The following is a 25934-nucleotide window of genomic DNA, read 5'->3' on the forward strand; positions in this document are numbered from 1 at the left end:
AGTCAATAACCCACGATGTCAAAGAACAAAAGTGTTGGATCCACTTTTGACAGGTTACCATGTGCCACATCGACCCGTGACACTCTGTTCATCAGAGACCTGTCTAACTTGACAATAAACATTGACAGATTTGTGATAGTCGGTAAGATACATGACAGCTGCGCAGCATCACTTCACGCGCTGTCATCGGATGTCTAGAACATTCCTTCTAAGAATAGCCACTGAAGAGTCTATAAAGACGAAAGGGCTGGTTGTTGGGATCCCCCAACAGCCCTCAAGTACTCGTCCTCTCCCAAACTCCTGCCGCTTGTGCCTTCCCAACTCATCCGGGAGCCCTTTCGTCACTGATCTTGCCCTTGACTCGGGGACGTTTCATCGACATGTTGGCTGCCTCACGGCAAGCGGGGCCCTTTTTCTTTCACTCGCTCACGCCTTCTATGTTGGGTTACGGAGGTCATACAAACTCGTTTTAGTCTAGCTGCGGGGATATCCAGCTATGATGACTTTGTAATTCGAGGGCGCGCAGTTCTTCAATGGGTATGGACATCAGGTGAGAGTACACTGGGGGTTGTCAGGACCAGCTCTGCTGGATACGCTCCTGGCAAGTCGGTTGCAGCCGGCGACACTACCGAATTGCTGGGACGTCCTAAAGCTTGTGGGTACCGCCGACCGCTGGAAACAGCCTAGGCACCGGTGGCGACCGGGTATGGTAACAATCCCCAAGATTCAGCGAAAGCTGGAATGGATAATCAGCAGCGAATCCGTAACGGTCACGCCGACGGAAGCGTTCAACGACTAGGTGGTAGTGGGGTCTTCGGATCTTAAGATATAGTCTTGGGAGTGGGGAAACCCACATCTGGTATCTAAACCGCGCCTCGCTGCTTACGAGGACGGCCCGAAGTCCAGAACCGCTTAAAACGCGGGTGACCCGGCCTCCCCTTAGTAAAGGGAGTTAACACAAGGATGGACAAATAGTTCGTCGCCGGAAATGAACCTGTGGCTGTAATGGCTGATGTGGCGCCCCTTGGTAAAGGGCTTAAAGGGTATTAGCCTGCCATGTCCAATGGCATGAGAGTGTCCCTTGGTAAAGGACTTAATAGGCAATAGCCTGCTCTTTTGTCATGAGCGGTATGTAGTGATCGTTTGCCTGTACGGTAGCGCCCATTGCTTGCACTGGTCCACGCCCGTAAAAAATCACGAGCCGCTGGCCTTCTTTCTATTTCAAACTCACAGTTTAAACTAGTCGCTCGCACCTCGCTTCGCTCGGTGCTCGCTCCCCCCCTAAACCCAACGACTTTGCTATCACCCATCAGTTACCATGTCATCCCAATACTCTGCTGCATTCTCTCGTGCCATGTCCCCTACCCTGGACGCACTCACCCAGGCCGTCGTCAACAACACTGTCTTCGGCGTCAACGATGAAGCAGGCCGCCATAACGCTCTTATCGACGAGCTGGCCACTGTGGTCATCAAAAAAATAGCTGAGTGCCGCTCCGTTGACCAAGTCATAGACTGCGTCTTTTTTGACTATCGTGCTGCCCTCAGGGAGTTTCTCCTCAACCTCGCATCGTGGTGCGACAAGAGGGAAACAGTCAAGGCTAGCCTCGAGCGCCTTGAATCTGCCGTTAGCGCAGGCAACACGCCCAATCGCCTTAAGGTGAAGGCACCCGAGTTCCAACTTACGAAGGAATTCGCGGATGCCGGGTCAGCGGAGGCTCTTCGAGTCTCCACTACGTTCTCTTCCGCTCGTGATGCCTTCCAAAAGGCAATTAACGACGGCGCCGTTCAGGCGAAAAAGGACGAGCTGGCTTTTTGGGATGATAAATGCGCGCTCAACTCTTGCTACGAAGCTGCTGCCCTCATCGTTAAGGCAACTTACGATGATCGCAAATCCAGCTACAAGCTCCCTGTTTTCTCTACAGACAACAAGGGAGTTCGACGTATAGCAGAGTGGGTAGTGTCTCCGCAAAAGAAAGCCGAATGCAGTGCGCTGCAAACTATACTGCCGGCGATCTTTTCTCATATCAAACAGATTGTCAACATGCGCCACCGCGCCTTGGCAATTAAGATTGAGAAAAAGCGGACGACTGCGGCAACAGCCGATGTCGAGATGGCCGATGCGACCAAACCAGGTCCATCGATTCAATCCCTTATTGATAAGGGCTTGAATGCACGTCTCAAAAAGCTCAACCTTGGATCTGTGGGCAAGAAGGCAAGTTTTCGTAACCCTTCACCCATAATTCTGGACACTAATTATTACTCTAATTACCCAGACTTTGTCTGGCCAGAATTCGTCCAAGGCTCCTCAACCTCAGGCCAGGAAAGCTGGCCCTTCGAAACCCAAGTCGTCGTCGACGCCTTCGCAGAGGAAGCCTCAAACCAAGGCTTCCAACAAGGTCGACAACAAGAAGAAAGGGAAGGGGAGAGCTCCCGTCAAGAACAACGATCCAAAGGGAAAGGGAAAGGCAAGAGCCTAGACGCGCGGTCTACTGTAGCATCATTTACGTCGGTGAGACCCGCCTTCCCCAACTCTATTCCTGACGATATACTCACCATGACTAAAACAGACGCAGTTTCTTTTGTACACCTCAATACCCCGATTTCATTCTTATTGGCTGGCCAGTATAGATCTAGTGTACACTGTAGTCCTGGTGTTTCGGTCCCTGTTGATGTAGCAAATGATTTATCTCTTGGACTCAATTATATGTTTTTTACACTGCCTTCTAAAAGTCTGATCATGCAAGCATGGAATGATTTTCAACGAAGAATAAGATGGCGTATCTATTTTTTGTTTAAAGAAGGCATGAATAAACCTTTCGATCCAGACTATGGAGTAAGCTCTAAAAAGAAAGAGAAACCTCCAATGTTACCCGCAATTTATGGAACTTGGCCTTTCAATGGGACGTCGGTACGTTATTAAAACGATCGCAAGTATCCCGGAAGAAGCCCTTAAAGAGATGCGAAAGCACGCGTTCTCTCCTAAAAGGGACAAGATCCAAAAGTTTCTTTTCGATAACAACTATGTTATTACGATGACAGATAAGAATCTTGGCCTCGCGGTGTCTGAACGCGACTGGATATTAAGGAATGAGCTCAATCTTCTTGAAGATGAACGCAACTACGAAGAGTTAGAATTCGAAGTTGCGCAAGAAGTTATGAAGAGCAAAATGATTCAGATGCAAACTCTCGCACGTACCGTCGAAGATGAACATCTGTTTCTATTTGAACTTGGGTTGTCTCGATTCTTTCTATCGAATGTACCGGAAGACGGATCATCGTTCAAGTATCCTCAATTTCATGGTATACCTAAAATCCACAAGAAACCTACTGGATTTAGGCCCATAATTCCGTGTCACTCTGTAGTATTTAATCCTGCAGCCAAGTTTGTATCAAAAGAGCTTAAGCCGATTATTAAATCGACTCCTTCAATCATTCACGGAACGAAGGATCTCTTTACGAGATTAAGCCAATTGCGTATAGACCCCAAACGACAATGGTATTTTGTCACCGGGGATGTAGTTGCTTTCTATCCCAATATTCCGTTGGACTTGTGCATCGAAATCGTTTGTAATATGTACGAGGAATGGTTACTCAACGCTTCGGAAGAAAACACTGCATTAGCCCATATTAATCCAAATTCGTTAGAGAATAACTTGGTTAAATTGGGCATCTTTAAACGTGCTATCGAGATTGGCAATACGCAATTGATAACACAACATGGGTCTAGATATTTTAGACAAAAAAATGGCCTCGCAATGGGCGTCGCGGATTCTCCGGACCTTGCTAACCTCTTTGGAGCCCATTTTGAAATAAAGTCAAAAATCTTAGACCACCCAAACGTGGCCTTCTATGGAAGGTACATCGACGATTGTTTCGCAATTGTTTACGCCGAGTCCGAAGCACTTGCACTTAATCTTATTAAAGAAACAATAAAGTTCGATGGTTGTGTTATCGAATGGGCTGTTTCCTCGTCGGGATGTCAATTTCTCGATGCTTTCATATTCAAGGAGTCTGGAAAACTTCATTGGAAGCCATTTGTCAAGACAGGAAACAACCGAGAACGAGTTCCATGGGTATCACATCATCCTTTGGACGTCAAACGTGGCGTCTACATTGGAGAGTTATCCAGGTTAGCCGTGCTATGTAGTACCAAGGAAATCTACATCGGAGCAATTAGAGACCTTAACGCTCTCTATTTGATGCGCGGTTATCCCGAAAACCTAGTCATGTCTTGGTGTAAGAAGAATATACAAGAACGTTGGGAAAAGCGATTCGCTTTACGAGTCGCAGAGCACGACGAATCCATTCTTGTACTTAAAACCAGATTTGATCAGGTATGGAATTGGTTTTCAGCTGCTGAACTTGGAAAGACTGTTACCGAGTACTGGTCGGCATGGTATGAACATGCCGAGAAAGGTCTGTATAGTGCAGACTCGTCCAGACCCCTTATCAAACCAGATCCAAATTACGTTCACGACCTCGATGATGTTCGCCCGGAGCTGTTCACACAGATCCTCGTGGACGGAGAAACTGAGTTCGTACCGGATTTGAGGAAGATAGGACTACTCGGAAGTCGTTGGATAGTATCGCGAAAGCGCAATACTAATCTTTTCGACCTTGCAAATGTGTGGAAGAAAACAGTCTTTCGTAAACTGGATGAAAACATCGCTGAAAAAGGTGGTGTTGTTCCCGAAACTCAAAACGTTAATGAAACTTATCATTCTGCTCTAGTTGAAGCTGCTGAACAGATAAGTATCGAAAGTGATAACGAGATAATACTTCATAGACGTTCAATCTCACAAGAGAGGGAACATCCAGAATTCGGCAGAATATCCAAATCTTACAACCGATGAAAAGAATACTAGCGCGTAAGGCGTAAAGCATTAGAAAAAAACCCTAACCGTAAGTATTCCTTGCTATAAAGTAACAAACATCTACTTACAAGCAACACTTTGGATTAAATAGCTAAACCTAAACCCTAAACCCTAAACCCTAAACCCTAACCTAACCCCAACCCTAAGCTAACTAAGTCTAACCTTAGTAGGAAGTAAGGTAGGCGTGTGAACTTCCGAACGGCATGTGATTGTGAAGGGCCGGATCTAATTTAGTACATGGGAAAAGTTACTTAGTACTTCGGGAAAAGTTCCTTAGTACCGTGGAAACATTTTTGATGGACCGGATCATGAACTGTCCAATTAAGATTCACAACAATCAATCATTCTATTGTTTGATTGTTAGGTAAGGACCCAGGTAAGCTATTTATACTCTAGACATGTGAATATTCCCATGTCGCGGTTACTCGGAGCCACGTAACCAGAGTAATCTATATCCATGTGATTCACATCACAGTCAATAACCCACGATGTCAAAGAACAAAAGTGTTGGATCCACTTTTGACAGGTTACCATGTGCCACATCGACCCGTGACACTCTGTTCATCAGAGACCTGTCTAACTTGACAATAAACATTGACAGATTTGTGATAGTCGGTAAGATACATGACAGCTGCGCAGCATCACTTCACGCGCTGTCATCGGATGTCTAGAACATTCCTTCTAAGAATAGCCACTGAAGAGTCTATAAAGACGAAAGGGCTGGTTGTTGGGATCCCCCAACAGCCCTCTGGCCTTCTTTCTATTTCAAACTCACAGTTTAAACTAGTCGCTCGCACCTCGCTTCGCTCGGTGCTCGCTCCCCCCCTAAACCCTAAACCCTAAACCTAAACCTAAACCCTAAACCCTAAACCCTAAGCCCTAACCTAACCCCAACCCTAAGCTAACTAAGTCTAACCTTAGTAGGAAGTAAGGTAGGCGTGTGAACTTCCGAAAGGCATGTGATTGTGAAGGGCCGGATCTAATTTAGTACATGGGAAAAGTTACTTAGTACCTCGGGAAAAGTTCCTTAGTACCGTGGAAACATTTTTGATGGACCGGATCATGAACTGTCCAATTAAGATTCACAACAATCAATCAATTGATTGTTAGGTAAGGACCCAGGTAAGCTATTTATACTCTTGACATGAGAATATTCCCATGTCACGGTTACTCGGAGCCACGTAACCAGAGTATTTTATATCCATGTGATTCACATCACAGTCAATAACCCACGATGTCAAAGAACAAAAGTGTTGGATCCACTTTTGACAGGTTACCATGTGCCACATCGACCCGTGACACTCTGTTCATCAGAGATCTATCTAACTTGACAATAAACATTGACAGATTTGTGATAGTCGGTAAGATACATGACAGCTGCGCAGCATCACTTCACGCGCTGTCATCGGATGTTCCAGAACATTCCTTCTAAGAATAGCCACTGAAGAGTCTATAAAGACGAAAGGGCTGGCTGCTGATAACAATCAACAGCTCTCTGGCTACTTTCCATTTAACTCACAGTTTAAATTAGTCGCTCGCACCTCGCTTCGCTCGGTGCTCGCTCCCCCCCTAAACCCAACGACTTTGCTATTATCCATCAGCCACTATGTCATCCCAATACTCTGCTGCTTTCTCTCGTGCCATGTCCCCCACCCTGGACGCACTCACCCAGGCCGTCGTCAACAACACCGTCTTCGGCGTCAACGATGAAGCAGGCCGCCATAACGCTCTGATCGACGAGCTGGCCACTGTGGTCATCAAAAAAATAGCTGAGTGCCGCTCCGTTGACCAAGTCATAGACTGCGTCTTTTTTGACTATCGTGCTGCCCTTAGGGAGTTTCTCCTCAACCTCGCATCGTGGTGCGATAAGAGGGAAACAGTCAAGGCTAGCCTCGAGCGCCTTGAATCTGCCGTTAGCGCAGGCAACACACCCAATCGCCTTAAGGTGAAGGCACCCGAGTTCCAACTTACGAAGGAATTCGCGGATGCCGGGTCAGCGGAGGCTCTTCGAGTCTCCACTACGTTCTCTACCGCTCGTGACGCCTTCCAAAAGGCAATTAACGACGGCGCCGTTCAGGCGAAAAAGGACGAGCTGGCTTTTTGGGATGATAAATGCGCGCTCAACTCTTGCTACGAAGCTGCTGCCCTCATCGTTAAGGCAACTTACGATGATCGCAAATCCAGCTACAAGCTCCCTGTTTTCTCTACAGACAACAAGGGAGTTCGACGTATAGCAGAGTGGGTAGTGTCTCCGCAAAAGAAAGCCGAATGCAGTGCGCTGCAAACTATACTGCCGGCGATCTTTTCTCATATCAAACAGATTGTCAACATGCGCCACCGCGCCTTGGCAATTAAGATTGAGAAAAAGCGGATGACTGCGGCAACAGCCGATGTCGAGATGGCCGACGCGACCAAACCAGGTCCGTCGATTCAATCCCTTATTGATAAGGGCTTGAATGCACGTCTCAAGAAGCTCAACCTTGGATCTGTGGGCAAGAAGGCAAGTTTTCGTAACCCTTCACCCATAATTCTGGATACTAATTATTACTCTAATTACCCAGACTTTGTCTGGCCAGAATTCGTCCAAGGCTCCTCAACCTCAGGCCAGGAAAGCTGGCCCTTCGAAACCCAAGTCGTCGTCGACGCCTTCGCAACGCAAGCCTCAAACCAAGGCTTCCAACAAGGTCGACAACAAGAAGAAAGGGAAGGGGAGAGCTCCCGTCAAGAACAACGATCCAAAGGGAAAGGGAAAGGCAAGAGCCTAGACGCGCGGTCTACTGTAGCATCATTTACGTCGGTGAGACCCGCTTTCCCCAACTCTATTCCTGACGATATACTCACCATGACTAAAACAGACGCAGTTTCTTTCGTACACTTACATACTCCAATATCATTCTTGTTGGCTGGCCAGTATCGTAGTAGTGTACATTGTAGTCCTGGTGTTTCTGTCCCTGTTGATGTAGCAAACGATCTCTCTCTCGGACTTAATTATATGTTTTTCACTCTGCCTTCTAAAAGTCTGATCATGCAAGCATGGAATGATTTTCAACGAAGAATAAGATGGCGTATCTATTTTTTGTTTAAAGAAGGCATGAATAAACCTTTTGATCCAGATTATGGAGTAAGTTCTAAGAAAAAAGAAAAACCTCCTGTATTACCGCAATACATGGAACTTGGCCTTTCGATGGGACGTCGGTACGTGCAACGCACGATCGCAAGTATCCCAGAAGAAGCCCTTACGGAGATGCGAAAGCACGCGTTCTCTCCTAAAAGGGACAAGATCCGTAAGTTTCTTATCGATAACAACTATGTTATTACGATGACAGATAAGAATCTTGGCCTCGCGGTGTCTGAACGCGACTGGATATTAAGGAATGAGCTCAATCTTCTTGAAGATGAACGTAATTACGAAGAGTTAGAATTCGAAGTTGCGCAAGAAGTGATGAAGAGCAAAATGATACAGATGCAAACGCTCGCACGTACTGTCGAAGATGAACATCTGTTTCTATTTGAACTTGGGTTGTCTCGATTCTTTCTATCGAATGTACCGGAAGACGGATCATCGTTCAAGTATCCTCAATTTCATGGTATACCTAAAATCCACAAGAAACCTACTGGATTTAGGCCCATAATTCCGTGTCACTCTGTAGTATTTAATCCTGCAGCCAAGTTTGTATCAAAAGAGCTTAAGCCGATTATTAAATCGACTCCTTCAATCATACACGGAACGAAGGATCTCTTTACGAGATTAAGCCAATTGCGTATAGACTCCAAAAGACAATGGTATTTTGTCACTGGAGATGTAGTTGCTTTCTATCCCAATATTCCGTTGGACTTGTGCATCGAAATCGTTTGTAGTATGTACGAGGAATGGTTACTCAACGCTTCGGAAGAAAACACTGCATTAGCCCATATTAATCCAAATTCGTTAGAGAATAACTTGGTTAAATTGGGCATCTTTAAACGTGCTATCGAGATTGGCAATACGCAATTGATAACACAACATGGGTCTAGATATTTTAGACAAAAAAATGGCCTCGCAATGGGCGTCGCGGATTCTCCGGACCTTGCTAACCTCTTTGGAGCCCATTTTGAAATAAAGTCAAAAATCTTAGACCACCCAAACGTGGCCTTCTATGGAAGGTACATCGACGATTGTTTCGCAATTGTTTACGCCGAGTCCGAAGCACTTGCACTTAATCATATTAAAGAAACAATAATGTTCGATGGTTGTGTTATCGAATGGGCTGTTTCCTCGTCGGGATGTCAATTTCTCGATGCTTTCATATTCAAGGAGTCTGGAAAACTTCATTGGAAGCCATTTGTCAAGACAGGAAACAACCGAGAACGAATTCCATGGGTATCACATCATCCTTTGGACGTCAAACGTGGCGTCTACATTGGAGAGTTATCCAGGTTAGCCGTGCTATGTAGTACCAAGGAAATCTACATTGGAGCAATTAGAGACCTTAACGCTCTCTATTTGATGCGCGGTTATCCCGAAAACCTAGTCATGTCTTGGTGTAAGAAGAATATACAAGAACGTTGGGAAAAGCGATTTGCTTTACGAGTCGCAGAGCACGACGAATCCATTCTTGTACTTAAAACCAGGTTTGATCAGGTATGGAATTGGTTTTCAGCTGCTGAACTTGGAAAGACTATTACCGAGTACTGGTCGGCATGGTATGAACATGCCGAGAAAGATCTGTATAGTGCAGACTCGTCCAGACCCCTTATCAAACCAGATCCAAATTACGTTCACGACCTCGATGATGTTCGCCCGGAGCTGTTCACACAGATCCTCGTGGACGGAGAAACTGAGTTCGTACCGGATTTGAGGAAGATAGGACTACTCGGAAGTCGTTGGATAGTATCGCGAAAGCGCAATACTAATCTTTTCGACCTTGCAAATGTGTGGAAGAAAACAGTCTTTCGTAAACTGGATGAAGACATCGCTGAAAAAGGTGGTGTTGTTCCCGAAACTCAAAACGTTAATGAAACTTATCATTCTGCTTTAGTTGAAGCTGCTGAACAGATAAGTATCGAAAGTGATAACGAGATAATACTTCATAGACGTTCAATCTCACAAGAGAGGGAACATCCAGAATTCGGCAGAATATCCAAATCTTACAACCGATGAAAAGAATACTAGCGCGTAAGGCGTAAAGCATTAGAAAAAAACCCTAACCGTAAGTATTCCTTGCTACAAAGTAACAAACATCTACTTACAAGCAACACATTGGATTAAATAGCTAAACCTAAACCTAAACCCTAAACCCTAAACCCTAAGCCCTAACCTAACCCCAACCCTAAGCTAACTAAGTCTAACCTTAGTAGGAAGTAAGGTAGGCGTGTGAACTTCCGAAAGGCATGTGATTGTGAAGGGCCGGATCTAATTTAGTACATGGGAAAAGTTACTTAGTACCTCGGGAAAAGTTCCTTAGTACCGTGGAAACATTTTTGATGGACCGGATCATGAACTGTCCAATTAAGATTCACAACAATCAATCAATTGATTGTTAGGTAAGGACCCAGGTAAGCTATTTATACTCTTGACATGAGAATATTCCCATGTCACGGTTACTCGGAGCCACGTAACCAGAGTATTTTATATCCATGTGATTCACATCACAGTCAATAACCCACGATGTCAAAGAACAAAAGTGTTGGATCCACTTTTGACAGGTTACCATGTGCCACATCGACCCGTGACACTCTGTTCATCAGAGATCTATCTAACTTGACAATAAACATTGACAGATTTGTGATAGTCGGTAAGATACATGACAGCTGCGCAGCATCACTTCACGCGCTGTCATCGGATGTTCCAGAACATTCCTTCTAAGAATAGCCACTGAAGAGTCTATAAAGACGAAAGGGCTGGCTGCTGATAACAATCAACAGCTCTCTGGCTACTTTCCATTTAACTCACAGTTTAAATTAGTCGCTCGCACCTCGCTTCGCTCGGTGCTCGCTCCCCCCCTAAACCCTAAGCCCTAACCTAACCCCAACCCTAAGCTAACTAAGTCTAACCTTAGTAGGAAGTAAGGTAGGCGTGTGAACTTCCGAACGGCATGTGATTGTGAAGGGCCGGATCTAATTTAGTACATGGGAAAAGTTACTTAGTACTTCGGGAAAAGTTCCTTAGTACCGTGGAAACATTTTTGATGGACCGGATCATGAACTGTCCAATTAAGATTCACAACAATCAATCAATTGATTGTTAGGTAAGGACCCAGGTAAGCTATTTATACTCTTGACATGTGAATATTCCCATGTCGCGGTTACTCGGAGCCACGTAACCAGAGTAATCTATATCCATGTGATTCACATCACAGTCAATAACCCACGATGTCAAAGAACAAAAGTGTTGGATCCACTTTTGACAGGTTACCATGTGCCACATTGACCCGTGACACTCTGTTCATCAGAGACCTGTCTAACTTGACAATAAACATTGACAGATTTGTGATAGTCGGTAAGATACATGACAGCTGCACAGCATCACTTCACGCGCTGTCATCGGATGTCTAGAACATTCCTTCTAAGAATAGCCACTGAAGAGTCTATAAAGACGAAAGGGCTGGTTGTTGGTACCCCCCAACAGCCCTCTGGCCTTCTTTCCATTTAACTCACAGTTTAAACAAGTCGCTCGCACCTCGCTTCGCTCGGTGCTCGCTCCCCCCCTAAACCCAACGACTTTGCTATTACCCAACAGCTACCATGTCTTCCACTTACTCTGCTGCCTTCTCTCGTGCCATGTCCCCCACCCTGGACGCACTCACCCAGGCTGTCGTCAACAACACAGTTTTTGGCGTCAACGACGAAGCTGGCCGCCACAACGCCCTCATCGACGAGTTGGCCACTGTCGTCATCAAGAAAATAGCTGAGTGCCGCTCCATTGACCAGATTGTAGACTGCGTCTTTTTTGACTATCGTGCTGCCCTTAGGGAGTTTCTCCTCAACCTCGCATCGTGGTGCGATAAGAGGGAAACAGTCAAGGCTAGCCTCGAGCGCCTTGAACTTGCCGTTAGCGCAGGCAACACCCCCAATCGCCTTCGGGTGAAGGCTCCCGAGTTCCAACTTACGAAGGAATTCGCGGATGCCGGGTCAGCGGAAGCTCTTCGAGTTTCCTCTACGTTCTCCACCGCTCGTGATGTCTTCCAAAAGGCAATCAACGACGGCGCCATTCAGGCGAAAAAGGACGAACTGGCCTTTTGGGATGATAAATGCGCACTCAATAACTGTTATGAAGCTGCTGCCCTCATCGTTAAGACAACTTACGATGATCGCAAATCCAGCTATAAGCTCCCCGTTTTCTCTACAGACAACAAGGGAGTTCGTCGAATAACAGATTGGGTAGTGTCACCGCAGAAGAAGGCTGAATGCAGCGCATTGCAAACCATTTTGCCAGCCATTTTCTCTCATATCAAACAGATTGTCAACTTGCGCCACCGCGCTTTGGCAATCAAGATTGAGAAAAAGCGGTCGACTGCGGCAACAGCCGATGTCGAGATGGCCGATGCGACCAAACCAGGTCCATCGATTCAATCCCTTATTGATAAGGGCTTGAATGCACGTCTCAAGAAGCTCAACCTTGGATCTGTGGGCAAGAAGGCAAGTTCTCGTAACCCTTCACCCATAATTCTGGATACTAATTACTATTCTAATTACCCAGACTTTGTCTGGCCAGAATTCGTCCAAGGCTCCTCAACCTCAGGCCAAGAAAGCTGGCCCTTCGAAATTCAAACCCTCGTCGACGCCTTCGCAGAAGAAGCCCCAAACCAAGGCTTCCAACAAGGTCGACAACAAGAAGAAAGGGAAGGGGAGAGCTCCCGTCAAGAACGATCCAAAGGGAAAGGGAAAGGCAAGAGCCTAGACGCGCGGTCTAATGTAGTACCTTTTACGTCGGTAAGACCCGCCTTCCCCAACTCTATTCCTGACGATATACTCACCATGACTAAAACAGACGCAGTTTCTTTTGTACACTTACATACGCCGATCTCATTCTTGTTGGCTGGCCAGTATCGTAGTAGTGTACACTGTAGTCCTGGTGTGGTGGTCCCTGTAGATATAACAAATGATTTGTCGCTCGGACTCAATTATATGTTTTTTACTCTGCCTTCTCAAAGTCTGATCATGCAAGCATGGAATGATTTTCAACGAAGAATAAGATGGCGTATCTATTTTTTGTTTAAGGAAGGCATGAACAAACCTTTTGATCCAGATTACGGAGTAAGCTCAAAAAAGAAAGAGAAACCTCCAGTATTACCGCAATACATGGAACTTGGCCTTTCGATGGGACGTCGGTACGTGCAACGCACGATCGCAAGTATCCCGGAAGAAGCCCTTACGGAGATGCGAAAGCACGCGTTCTCTCCTAAAAGGGACAAGATCCGTAAGTTTCTTATCGATAACAACTATGTTATTACGATGACAGATAAGAATCTTGGCCTCGCGGTGTCTGAACGCGACTGGATATTAAGGAATGAGCTCAATCTTCTTGAAGATGAACGTAACTATGAAGAGTTAGAATTCGAAGTTGCGCAAGAAGTAATGAAGAGCAAAATGATCCAGATGCAAACTCTTGCACGTACCGTCGAAGATGAACATCTGTTTCTATTTGAACTTGGGTTGTCTCGATTCTTTCTATCGAATGTACCGGAAGACGGATCATCGTTCAAGTATCCTCAATTTCATGGTATACCTAAAATCCACAAGAAACCTACTGGATTTAGGCCCATAATTCCGTGTCACTCTGTAATATTTAATCCTGCAGCCAAGTTTGTATCAAAAGAGCTTAAGCCGATTATTAAATCGACTCCTTCAATCATTCACGGAACGAAGGATCTCTTTACGAGATTAAGCCAATTGCGTATAGACCCCAAACGACAATGGTATTTTGTCACCGGGGATGTAGTTGCTTTCTATCCCAATATTCCGTTGGACTTGTGCATCGAAATCGTTTGTAGTATGTACGAGGAATGGTTACTCAATGCTTCGGAAGAAAACACTGCATTAGCCCATATTAATCCAAATTCGTTAGAGAATAACTTGGTTAAATTGGGCATCTTTAAACGTGCTATCGAGATTGGCAATACGCAATTGATAACACAACATGGGTCTAGATATTTTAGACAAAAAAATGGCCTCGCAATGGGCGTCGCGGATTCTCCGGACCTTGCTAACCTCTTTGGAGCCCATTTTGAAATAAAGTCAAAAATCTTGGACCACCCAAACGTGGCCTTCTATGGAAGGTACATCGACGATTGTTTCGCAATTGTTTACGCCGAGTCCGAAGCACTTGCACTTAATCTTATTAAAGAAACAATAAAGTTCGATGGTTGTGTTATCGAATGGGCTGTTTCCTCGTCGGGATGTCAATTTCTCGATGCTTTCATATTCAAGGAGTCTGGAAAACTTCATTGGAAGCCTTTTGTCAAGACAGGAAACAACCGAGAACGAGTTCCATGGGTATCACATCATCCTTTGGACGTCAAACGTGGCGTCTACATTGGAGAGTTATCCAGGTTAGCCGTGCTATGTAGTACCAAGGAAATCTACATCGGAGCAATTAGAGACCTTAACGCTCTCTATTTGATGCGCGGTTATCCCGAAAACCTAGTCATATCTTGGTGTAAGAAGAATATACAAGAACGTTGGGAAAAGCGATTCGCTTTACGAGTCGCAGAGCACGACGAATCCATTCTTGTACTTAAAACCAGATTTGATCAGGTATGGAATTGGTTTTCAGCTGCTGAACTTGGAAAAACTGTTACCGAGTACTGGTCGGCATGGTATGAACATGCCGAGAAAGGTTTGTATAGTGCAGACTCGTCCAGACCCCTTATCAAACCAGATCCAAATTACGTTCACGACCTCGATGATGTTCGCCCGGAGCTGTTCACACAGATCCTCGTGGACGGAGAAACTGAGTTCGTACCGGATTTGAGGAAGATAGGACTACTCGGAAGTCGTTGGATAGTATCGCGAAAACGCAATACTAATCTTTTCGACCTTGCAAATGTGTGGAAGAAAACAGTCTTTCGTAAACTGGATGAAGACATCGCTGAAAAAGGTGGTGTTGTTCCCGAAACTCAAAACGTTAATGAAACTTATCATTCTGCTTTAGTTGAAGCTGCTGAGCAGATAAGTATCGAAAGTGATAACGAGATAATACTTCATAGACGTTCAATCTCACAAGAGAGGGAACATCCAGAATTCGGCAGAATATCCAAATCTTACAACCGATGAAAAGAATACTAGCGCTTAAGGCGTAAAGCATTAGAAAAAAACCCTAACCGTAAGTATTCCTTGCTATAAAGTAACAAACATCTACTTACAAGCAACACATTGGATTGAATAGCTAAACCTAAACCTAAACCCTAAACCCTAAACCCTAAGCCCTAACCTAACCCCAACCCTAAGCTAACTAAGTCTAACCTTAGTAGGAAGTAAGGTAGGCGTGTGAATTTCCGAACGGATGTGATTGTGAAGGGCCGGATCTAATTTAGTACATGGGAAAAGTTACTTAGTACTTCGGGAAAAGTTCCTTAGTACCGTGGAAACATTTTTGATGGACCGGATCATGAACTGTCCAATTAAGATTCACAACAATCAATCAATTGATTGTTAGGTAAGGACCCAGGTAAGCTATTTATACTCTAGACATGTGAATATTCCCATGTCGCGGTTACTCGGAGCCACGTAACCAGAGTACTCTATATCCATGTGATTCACATCACAGTCAATAACCCACGATGTCAAAGAACAAAAGTGTTGGATCCATTTTTGACAGGTTACCATGTGCCACATTGACCCGTGACACTCTGTTCATCAGAAACCTGTCTAACTTGACAATAAACATTGACAGATTTGTGATAGTCGGTAAGATACATGACAGCTGCGCAGCATCACTTCACGCGCTGTCATCGGATGTCTAGAACATTCCTTCTAAGAATAGCCACTGAAGAGTCTATAAAGACGAAAGGGCTGGTTGTTGGGATCCCCCAACAGCCCTCTGGCTTCTTTCCATTTTAACTCCCAGTTTAAACTAGTCGCTCGCACCTCGCTTCGCTCGGTGCTCGCTCCCCCCCTAAACCCAACGACTTTGCTATCACCCATCAGCCACTATGTCATCCCAATACTCTGCTGCTTTCTCTCGTGCCATGTCCCCCACCCTGGACGCACTCACCCAGGCCGTCGTCAACAACACCGTCTTCGGCGTCAACGATGAAGCAGGCCGCCATAACGCTCTGATCGACGAGCTGGCCACTGTGGTCATCAAAAAAATAGCTGAGTGCCGCTCCGTTGACCAAGTCATAGACTGCGTCTTTTTTGACTATCGTGCTGCCCTCAGGGAGTTTCTTCTCAACCTCGCATCGTGGTGCGATAAGAGAGAAACAGTCAAGGCTAGCCTCGAGCGCCTTGAATCTGCCGTTAGCGCAGGCAACACGCCCAATCGCCTTAAGGTGAAGGCGCCCGAGTTCCAACTCACGAAGGAATTCGCGGATGCCGGGTCAGCGGAGGCTCTTCGAGTCTCCACTACGTTCTCTACCGCTCGTGACGTCTTCCAAAAGGCGATTAACGACGGCGCCATTCAGGCGAAAAAGGATGAGCTGGCCTTTTGGGATGATAAATGCGCACTGAACTCTTGCTACGAAGCTGCTGCCCTCATCGTTAAGGCAACTTACGATGATCGCAAATCCAGCTACAAGCTCCCTGTTTTCTCTACAGACAACAAGGGAGTCCGACGTATAGCAGAGTGGGTAGTGTCTCCGCAAAAGAAAGCCGAATGCAGTGCGCTGCAAACTATACTGCCGGCGATCTTTTCTCATATCAAACAAATTGTCAACATGCGCCACCGCGCCTTGGCAATTAAGATTGAGAAAAAGCGGACGACTGCGGCAACAGCCGATGTCGAGATGGCCGACGCGACCAAACCAGGTCCGTCGATTCAATCCCTTATTGATAAGGGCTTGAATGCACGTCTCAAAAAGCTCAACCTTGGATCTGTGGGCAAGAAGGCAAGTTTTCGTAACCCTTCACCCATAATTCTGGACACTAATTATTACTCTAATTACCCAGACTTTGTCTGGCCAGAATTCGTCCAAGGCTCCTCAACCTCAGGCCAGGAAAGCTGGCCCTTCGAAACCCAAGTCGTCGTCGATGCCTTCGCAGAGGAAGCCCCAAACCAAGGCTTCCAACAAGGTCGACAACAAGAAGAAAGGGAAGGGGAGAGCTCCCGTCAAGAACAACGATCCAAAGGGAAAGGGAAAGGCAAGAGCCTAGACGCGCGGTCTACTGTAGCATCATTTACGTCGGTGAGACCCGCCTTCCCCAACTCTATTCCTGACGATATACTCACCATGACTAAAACAGACGCGGTTTCTTTCGTACACTTACATACTCCAATTTCATTCTTGTTGGCTGGCCAGTATCGTAGTAGTGTACATTGTAGTCCTGGTGTTTCTGTCCCTGTTGATGTAGCAAACGATCTCTCTCTCGGACTAAATTATATGTTTTTCACACTGCCTTCTAAAAGTCTGATCATGCAAGCATGGAATGATTTTCAACGAAGAATAAGATGGCGTATCTATTTTTTGTTTAAGGAAGGCATGAATAAACCTTTTGATCCAGATTATGGAGTAAGCTCTAAGAAAAAAGAAAAACCTCCTGTATTACCGCAATATATGGAACTTGGCCTTTCGATGGGACGTCGGTACGTGCAACGCACGATCGCAAGTATCCCGGAAGAAGCCCTCACGGAGATGCGAAAGCACGCGTTCTCTCCTAAAAGGGACAAGATCCGTAAGTTTCTTATCGATAACAACTATGTTATTACGATGACAGATAAGAATCTTGGCCTCGCGGTGTCTGAACGCGACTGGATAATAAGGAATGAGCTCAATCTTCTTGAAGATGAACGCAACTACGAAGAGTTAGAATTCGAAGTTGCTCAAGAAGTTATGAAGAGCAAAATGATTCAGATGCAAACGCTCGCACGTACTGTCGAAGATGAACATCTGTTTCTATTTGAACTTGGGTTGTCTCGATTTTTTCTATCAAATGTACCGGAAGACGGATCATCGTTCAAGTATCCTCAATTTCATGGTATACCTAAAATCCATAAAAAACCTACTGGATTTAGGCCCATAATTCCGTGTCACTCTGTAGTATTTAATCCTGCAGCCAAGTTCGTATCAAAAGAGCTTAAGCCGATTATTAAATCGACTCCTTCAATCATACACGGAACGAAGGATCTCTTTACGAGATTAAGCCAATTGCGTATAGACTCCAATAGACAATGGTATTTTGTCACTGGAGATGTAGTTGCTTTCTATCCCAATATTCCGTTGGACTCGTGCATCGAAATCGTTTGTAGTATGTACGAGGAATGGTTACTCAACGCTTCGGAAGAAAACACTGCATTAGCCCATATTAATCCAAATTCGTTAGAAAATAACTTGGTTAAATTGGGCATCTTTAAACGTGCTATCGAGATTGGCAATACGCAATTGATAACACAACATGGGTCTAGATATTTTAGACAAAAAAATGGCCTCGCAATGGGCGTCGCGGATTCTCCGGACCTTGCTAACCTCTTTGGAGCCCATTTTGAAATAAAGTCAAAAATCTTGGACCACCCAAACGTGGCCTTCTATGGAAGGTACATCGACGATTGTTTCGCAATTGTTTACGCCGAGTCCGAAGCACTTGCACTTAATCTTATTAAAGAAACAATAAAGTTCGATGGTTGTGTTATCGAATGGGCTGTTTCCTCGTCGGGATGTCAATTTCTCGATGCTTTCATATTCAAGGAGTCTGGAAAACTTCATTGGAAGCCTTTTGTCAAGACAGGAAACAACCGAGAACGAGTTCCATGGGTATCACATCATCCTTTGGACGTCAAACGTGGCGTCTACATTGGAGAGTTATCCAGGTTAGCCGTGCTATGTAGTACCAAGGAAATCTACATCGGAGCAATTAGAGACCTTAACGCTCTCTATTTGATGCGCGGTTATCCCGAAAACCTAGTCATATCTTGGTGTAAGAAGAATATACAAGAACGTTGGGAAAAGCGATTCGCTTTACGAGTCGCAGAGCACGACGAATCCATTCTTGTACTTAAAACCAGATTTGATCAGGTATGGAATTGGTTTTCAGCTGCTGAACTTGGAAAAACTGTTACCGAGTACTGGTCGGCATGGTATGAACATGCCGAGAAAGGTTTGTATAGTGCAGACTCGTCCAGACCCCTTATCAAACCAGATCCAAATTACGTTCACGACCTCGATGATGTTCGCCCGGAGCTGTTCACACAGATCCTCGTGGACGGAGAAACTGAGTTCGTACCGGATTTGAGGAAGATAGGACTACTCGGAAGTCGTTGGATAGTATCGCGAAAACGCAATACTAATCTTTTCGACCTTGCAAATGTGTGGAAGAAAACAGTCTTTCGTAAACTGGATGAAGACATCGCTGAAAAAGGTGGTGTTGTTCCCGAAACTCAAAACGTTAATGAAACTTATCATTCTGCTTTAGTTGAAGCTGCTGAGCAGATAAGTATCGAAAGTGATAACGAGATAATACTTCATAGACGTTCAATCTCACAAGAGAGGGAACATCCAGAATTCGGCAGAATATCCAAATCTTACAACCGATGAAAAGAATACTAGCGCTTAAGGCGTAAAGCATTAGAAAAAAACCCTAACCGTAAGTATTCCTTGCTATAAAGTAACAAACATCTACTTACAAGCAACACATTGGATTGAATAGCTAAACCTAAACCTAAACCCTAAACCCTAAACCCTAAGCCCTAACCTAACCCCAACCCTAAGCTAACTAAGTCTAACCTTAGTAGGAAGTAAGGTAGGCGTGTGAATTTCCGAACGGATGTGATTGTGAAGGGCCGGATCTAATTTAGTACATGGGAAAAGTTACTTAGTACTTCGGGAAAAGTTCCTTAGTACCGTGGAAACATTTTTGATGGACCGGATCATGAACTGTCCAATTAAGATTCACAACAATCAATCAATTGATTGTTAGGTAAGGACCCAGGTAAGCTATTTATACTCTAGACATGTGAATATTCCCATGTCGCGGTTACTCGGAGCCACGTAACCAGAGTACTCTATATCCATGTGATTCACATCACAGTCAATAACCCACGATGTCAAAGAACAAAAGTGTTGGATCCATTTTTGACAGGTTACCATGTGCCACATTGACCCGTGACACTCTGTTCATCAGAAACCTGTCTAACTTGACAATAAACATTGACAGATTTGTGATAGTCGGTAAGATACATGACAGCTGCGCAGCATCACTTCACGCGCTGTCATCGGATGTCTAGAACATTCCTTCTAAGAATAGCCACTGAAGAGTCTATAAAGACGAAAGGGCTGGTTGTTGGGATCCCCCAACAGCCCTCTGGCTTCTTTCCATTTTAACTCCCAGTTTAAACTAGTCGCTCGCACCTCGCTTCGCTCGGTGCTCGCTCCCCCCCTAAACCCTAAACCCTAAACCCTAAACCCTAAACCCTAAACCCTAATAACAGACGGAGCGCATACTTTAATGCAAATGCAGTCTGTGATGTCATGCTATTGACTGCCATTTCAGAAGACTTTACGAGACGTGCTTACTCCAAGAGTCACAATCTCGATGCAGGTCAACACCAAACAAAAGTAGAACCATCGAAATCTGCACTGTTCAAATCTCAACATTTGTGCACACGGAGGGTTTGCCGCAGTTGCGTAACGGTTGCAAATTGCGAATCGGGACTAGCAAATTTTGGCCCGATGACAGTTATAGTGCGCTGTAAATTTGAAATTGAAGGAGTAATGCATACTTCTTGAACAATTAAACAGTTACATGATTAAATTGAACGAAAGCCATGCGAAAAAGATATTTCCAGTACACTCGTGTTAATGGGTGCTTCAGTTACCACCCCACAACACGCAACAAGCCCACGTCTGCACTCCGTAAGTTAAAGCATACATAGATCAAATACCCCGCCATGCGTGTCAGAGCGGAGTTTGAATGTCCTTGACAACAGCAAGGACAAACAACTGGACACTTGTCATCTTCCACCACCGTGAACTCTCTGTTCCCCCAGCCACTTAAACAACAGCATGAGAATTGTAGTACGTGACTGGGCAGATGTGATGCAGGATAGCAAGGTCAAGGCACAGAGGAGGGAAGAGGAGCGTCGAGGTGAGTGGTTTTTATTCAATGTTTGTTTTTTTGCCTGGAACGGACACACGGAAATCCCTGCAAGCCTCCGCCTCCATCTCTATTACCTCTATCCCCCTCTCTTTCACACACTACTGGAATACACTCTACATCGACGCCAGTGCAGCTAAACTGGGTCCATTTGACAGTTCGTGCGCTGCCTGCGTCGTGTCGGATGATCGAGTCTGTGCTCTCTGGTGCAGTGGAAATGTTGGTTTCGCTATCTCGCTTTCCCTATGTTGTTCCCTGTACAAGTCTATACAGATATTCATGCGTTATATGCTACCCTGTATGTACGACGTCGAGCTTGACATAGACGCCAGCACCTCTCATCCGGTTTCACCTGTTTGCTGTCATCTGTGGGTGTCTTAGTACTGGTCAGTCAGATTGTATCAGAACCATTGTACCTGCACAATCCGGTCCTCCTGAACACAGGCTCAAACAACGGACACTGCCCTTGGTGTCTCTACTACAATACTGTTGGCGTTTCCCCTGCAAGGTCTCGGTTGAGCACACCCTACACCGTTGTATGCCTCCCACATTTGCACTCTAATGAATGTACTCTCCGACCATTGTTTTCCTGATTGTGTCTTATGTGCTCTCCATTGCCTCTACCAGCACCACCTTTCCATCCCCGTCAGCGTCCCCATCCTCGTCTTTGTCTGCTTTGCCCTTCACACAATCTATACTGATCGTACATGCGTCGCATCGTCTTGAACAAGAAGAAGAACACAATACGGCTCGCAAAATCAATGAAAAGGCACATCTAGGGGTAAGATCACCAACAGTAACGCGCGGGGAGACGAGGGTACTGTTTGAAAGACTCGTTGACCTCGAAATGTGCGCATATATGCGCTTCAACATCAAGGGAAGTACATATACAATGATGCTTACGGGTTCAATAGATGTCGTTTGGGTTTAGATGGAGGTGAGGCTGATCGATCCTGTTTAGAAGCTGGGTATGCATCCAGGAGTGTTGCACAATGTCTTTGCAAGTGAGTGGTTCGACTCGCATGCACATCATGATGGGCCTTGAGACACCTTGCTCGCAATTTCATTCGCAGTTGTCACTTTCTGCGGTTCGATGTGTTTTTTGTAAGGGCTGAGCAACCAAAGGCCGCGAAGGAAGAGGATCGCACTTTTTGCAGTTCATTATCCTGCGTGCTTGTACATGTTTGCGAACCATTGTCCAATGTACCCTAAAGCTCAATTCTGGATTACCCACTACAACTCTACAAAATCTGGACTGCAGTGCTGTAACTATTTGACATGTAGCTTGCTCTGAGCGCCCAACCGCCGCTTTGTCAGGTCAGTTCCAGTGTGCGTTGCAACCTATTTGTCAAATATATGCGCAAATTGCTCATCTAGCGAATGGGTGAAACCGTCTGAGAGAGGGTTGCGAATGCTGGCAGGTTTGTGGCAAAGTTGTAAGATGTGTACTTTGGATGCGCAAGGACAGGCGGATTCGTCGTTGTCGTGCAGGGTTGTGAGGCCGTTGGTGCACTTGGCGTCCATTTAGAGTTATAAGTTGTACTCGGATGTGTGGGCATGCACTGACGGTGCATTCACATTCACTGACGTACACTAACCTTCAGTGATGGCACACTGACGATACCAGGGATAGTGTGAGCAAACACAAACAAACACGAAAGCTTCCTCTGCTGCGCGGCGGGGTGGGGGAGTCGGCGGCAGCGGCAGCGGCGGCGGAGGCGCGGGGGTGGCGGTGCAATGACATGCAGCAATGTGTGTGTCGTTGTGGGCGGCGAGCGAAGGTGGTGGGGGCAGCAACAGGCAGCGACGAGCAGTGAACAACAACGACACGCGTCCAGTCAGGTGACCTCTCTAGGTGGGACCGACGCTGGAGGCCGGCCTCCACTCGCGCGTATGACGCGCGTACGAATCGAGGCCGGCCTCAGGTGGCCTCGACGTGTTTATTTTTAGATGGAGGCCGGCCTCCAGTGCCTGTCAAAAATTATTTTTAGACGGAGGCCGGCCTCCAATGCCTGTCAAAGTTATTTTTAGACGGAGGCCGGCCTCCAGTGACCTCCATCTATTTGGAGGCCGGCCTCCAGTGACCTCCATCAATTTGGAGGCTGGCCTTGGTAAAATACACCTTTAATTGCATAGCACCTCCGTATGTACAAAATAAAATATTTTGAAAGTGTATTTGGGGGTTTTTGGGGTCCAGGAATCCGAATCTGCCATCAGATTTCTGGAATTCTGAACAGGAGGCCCAATGCAACAAAGGCCCCCCCTTCGGGGGGGAATAAGCCTAGGGTAAGATGACTAGTTATAAAAAATTTAACAAAATTACAGTACAGCAAGGCCGAGATGTATCAAAGACAAGACAGCAAAATGGCAGCGACAGGAGGCGAGTAGAGGCAGCGCGGCGGCAGCGACAGGCGGCGACGGCGGGACGACAGGCGGCGACGGCGGAATGACAGGCGGGGAGGGGAGGCGGCAGCGGCAGCGGCGGCCCGGTGTGGCGGCGCAACAACACGCAGCAGAGTGCGTGTCGTGGTGGGCGGCGAGTGGACGCGACGGCGGGACGACGCGCGGTGACGTCGTGACGACAGGCGGCGACGGCGGGACGACAGGCGTTGACAGCGGAATGACAGGCGGCGAGGCAGGCGGCAGCGGCAGCGGCGGCCCGGTGTGGCGGTGCAACAACACGCAGCAGAGTGCGTGTCGTGGTGGGCGGCGAGTGGACGCGACGGCGGGACGACGCGCGGTGACGTCGTGACGACAGGCGACGACGGCGGGATAACACGCGGTGACGGCTGAACGACATGCGGCAACGGCGGGACGACAGGCGGCGACGGCGGGACGACACGCGCTGACGGCGGAATGACAGGCGGCGAGGGAAGGCGGCAGCGGCATGACAGGGGACGAGGAGAGGCGGCAGCAGCAGCAGCGGCCCGGGTGTGGCGGCACAACAACACGCAGCAGAGTGCGTGTTGTGGTGGGCGGCGACTAGACGCGACGTCGGGACGACGCGCGGTGACGTCGTGACGACAGGCGGCGACGGCGGGATGACACGCGGTGACGGCTGAACGACAGGCGTCGAGTGGAGGTGGCGGCAGCAGCAGTGGCCCGGAGGTGGCAGCGCAACAACATGCAGTGGCAAGCGCAGGCGTCGGGCAGACGGCGAGCGCAAGCGTTGGGACGGCAAGCGCTGGCGTTGGGACGGCAAGCGCTGGCATCGGGACGGCGAGCGCTGGCATCGGGACGGCGAGCGCTGGCATCGGGAGACAGGCGGGAGGCCGGCCTCCAGTGCCTGTCAAAAATTTATTTTTAGACGGAGGCCGGCCTCCAGTGCCTGTCAAAAATTTATTTTTAGACGGAGGCCGGCCTCCAGTGCCTGTCAAAAGTTATTTTTAGACGGAGGCCGGCCTCCAGTGGCCTCCATCAATTTGGAGGCCGGCCTCCGTAAATTACACATTTAATTATGTAGCACCTCCGTATGTACAAAATAAAATATTTTGAAAGTGTATTTGGGGGTTTTTGGGGTCCAGGAATCCGAATCTGCCATCAGATTTCAGGATTTCTGAACAGGAGGCCCAATGCAATGAAGGCCCCCCCTTCGGGGGGGAATAAGCCTAGCCTCGACGATTGCTCAACGAATCCACACACCGTGTTGCAGGTGTTTTAAAGAGGTCAGTAACTACATTCTGAAGCCATTTTCATACTCACTCACATTTTGTTTGACGTGCCGCCACCTTTGGATGATACTTTGCACGGAAGGTCAATGTTGTTGAAAGCCCTTGAGAAGGTTAGCAACCCTGTCAATCTCGTTTTAACACCGTACTCACTGACGTGTCCAGCCTGAATGCCTCATCTCGCGTTGAACGTGGCCCACCGACGTGTCCTCCATCCATCCCAGCTCGCAAATGACGCGTTCAAGTGCTCGTCTCGTTCTGCAATTCACCTGTGTCTCGGAGGCTGTCCGCACCACCATCCATTCCCGCACGCCCGCATGCTGTGCCACCTCGTGAAGACTTGCTTGTAGAACATTGAAGGGGCTTCAAACGGTGAGTAACTATGTGCGCATCATATTAATATTCTACTCACCAATATGGCCAGCATACCCGGCTGATGTTGTGTTGGACACACTCCGCCAACACAGGCTGCATGCATCCCGCCACATCCGCATGCTGTTCCTCCTCGAAAACATGTCGAACGTTGAAGGACCTTGAGAAGGTCAGTGAGGTGTTAATGTTGTCATGATGCCGTACTCACCAACATAGCCAGCGTACTCGCACCATGCCGTGTTGTGTTCAACAAGGTCCGCCCACCCACTCATTCACCTGTGTCCCGCCTTGACAACAACATGATGGAATCACATTGAAGCTTCTCGCACGCCGTCCCGTCTTGACAACGATACATTTTCCAACATCCAAGAACGATGGAAAGTCTGTAAGCACTCACCAAACTTGACATCTGAATCTATTGACACCTCCCCAAAGTCAACTTGCATCGCTATCCACCATGTACCCTGCATTTTGCGAGTGTTTTGAGCTTCCGTTTCTTCCGAAAATTCCCATTTGCAAAGTGCAAATGAGACCGAGTGCTGCTCACCTAAAGCCGTCTGGTCTACATTGCATTGCAGTGTAGTTGTGATTAGTCAAACATATGTGTAATTTCATGAATATTTTGCCACCATTCAATGACGACCATGGTTAGATGTCTGGGACAATGGGAATATGGAGATGGGAGGAGGGGAGCGAGAGCGAGAGCAATGAAGTGGCGTAGGTGGGAGACAAAGGCACTGCGTATATGCATCATAGTACGCACATGCAAGGTGGTGGATGACGTGTCTCAACAGGT

The 25934-nt window shown here is 46.8% G+C and overlaps 3 protein-coding genes across 3 annotated transcripts; 2 read left to right on the forward strand and 1 right to left on the reverse strand.

Annotated features, from left to right (window-relative positions):
• Positions 1 to 1318: 1318 nt before the first annotated feature.
• JR316_0004140 (uncharacterized protein) lies at positions 1319 to 2477 on the forward strand (the record flags this gene model as incomplete). The annotated part of the gene is made up of 2 exons (XM_047889909.1): positions 1319 to 2200; positions 2274 to 2477. 2 exons carry the CDS (start codon positions 1319 to 1321, stop codon positions 2475 to 2477), a joined length of 1086 nt encoding a protein of 361 aa, XP_047749670.1.
• A 9120-nt stretch (positions 2478 to 11597) lies between these two features.
• On the forward strand, positions 11598 to 15128 carry JR316_0004141 (uncharacterized protein; the record flags this gene model as incomplete). The annotated part of the gene is made up of 2 exons (XM_047889910.1): positions 11598 to 12785; positions 13074 to 15128. 2 exons carry the CDS (start codon positions 11598 to 11600, stop codon positions 15126 to 15128), a joined length of 3243 nt encoding a protein of 1080 aa, XP_047749671.1.
• An 8315-nt stretch (positions 15129 to 23443) lies between these two features.
• Positions 23444 to 24352, reverse strand: JR316_0004142 (uncharacterized protein; the record flags this gene model as incomplete). Its single annotated transcript, XM_047889911.1, has 1 exon — positions 23444 to 24352. The coding sequence occupies one exon, from the start codon at positions 24350 to 24352 to the stop codon at positions 23444 to 23446; it is 909 nt and encodes a 302-aa protein (XP_047749672.1).
• Positions 24353 to 25934: the final 1582 nt, after the last annotated feature.

The sequence above is a fragment of the Psilocybe cubensis genome, chromosome 4, assembly GCF_017499595.1.
Source record: "Psilocybe cubensis strain MGC-MH-2018 chromosome 4, whole genome shotgun sequence".
NCBI classification, from domain to species: Eukaryota; Fungi; Basidiomycota; class Agaricomycetes; order Agaricales; family Agrocybaceae; genus Psilocybe; species Psilocybe cubensis.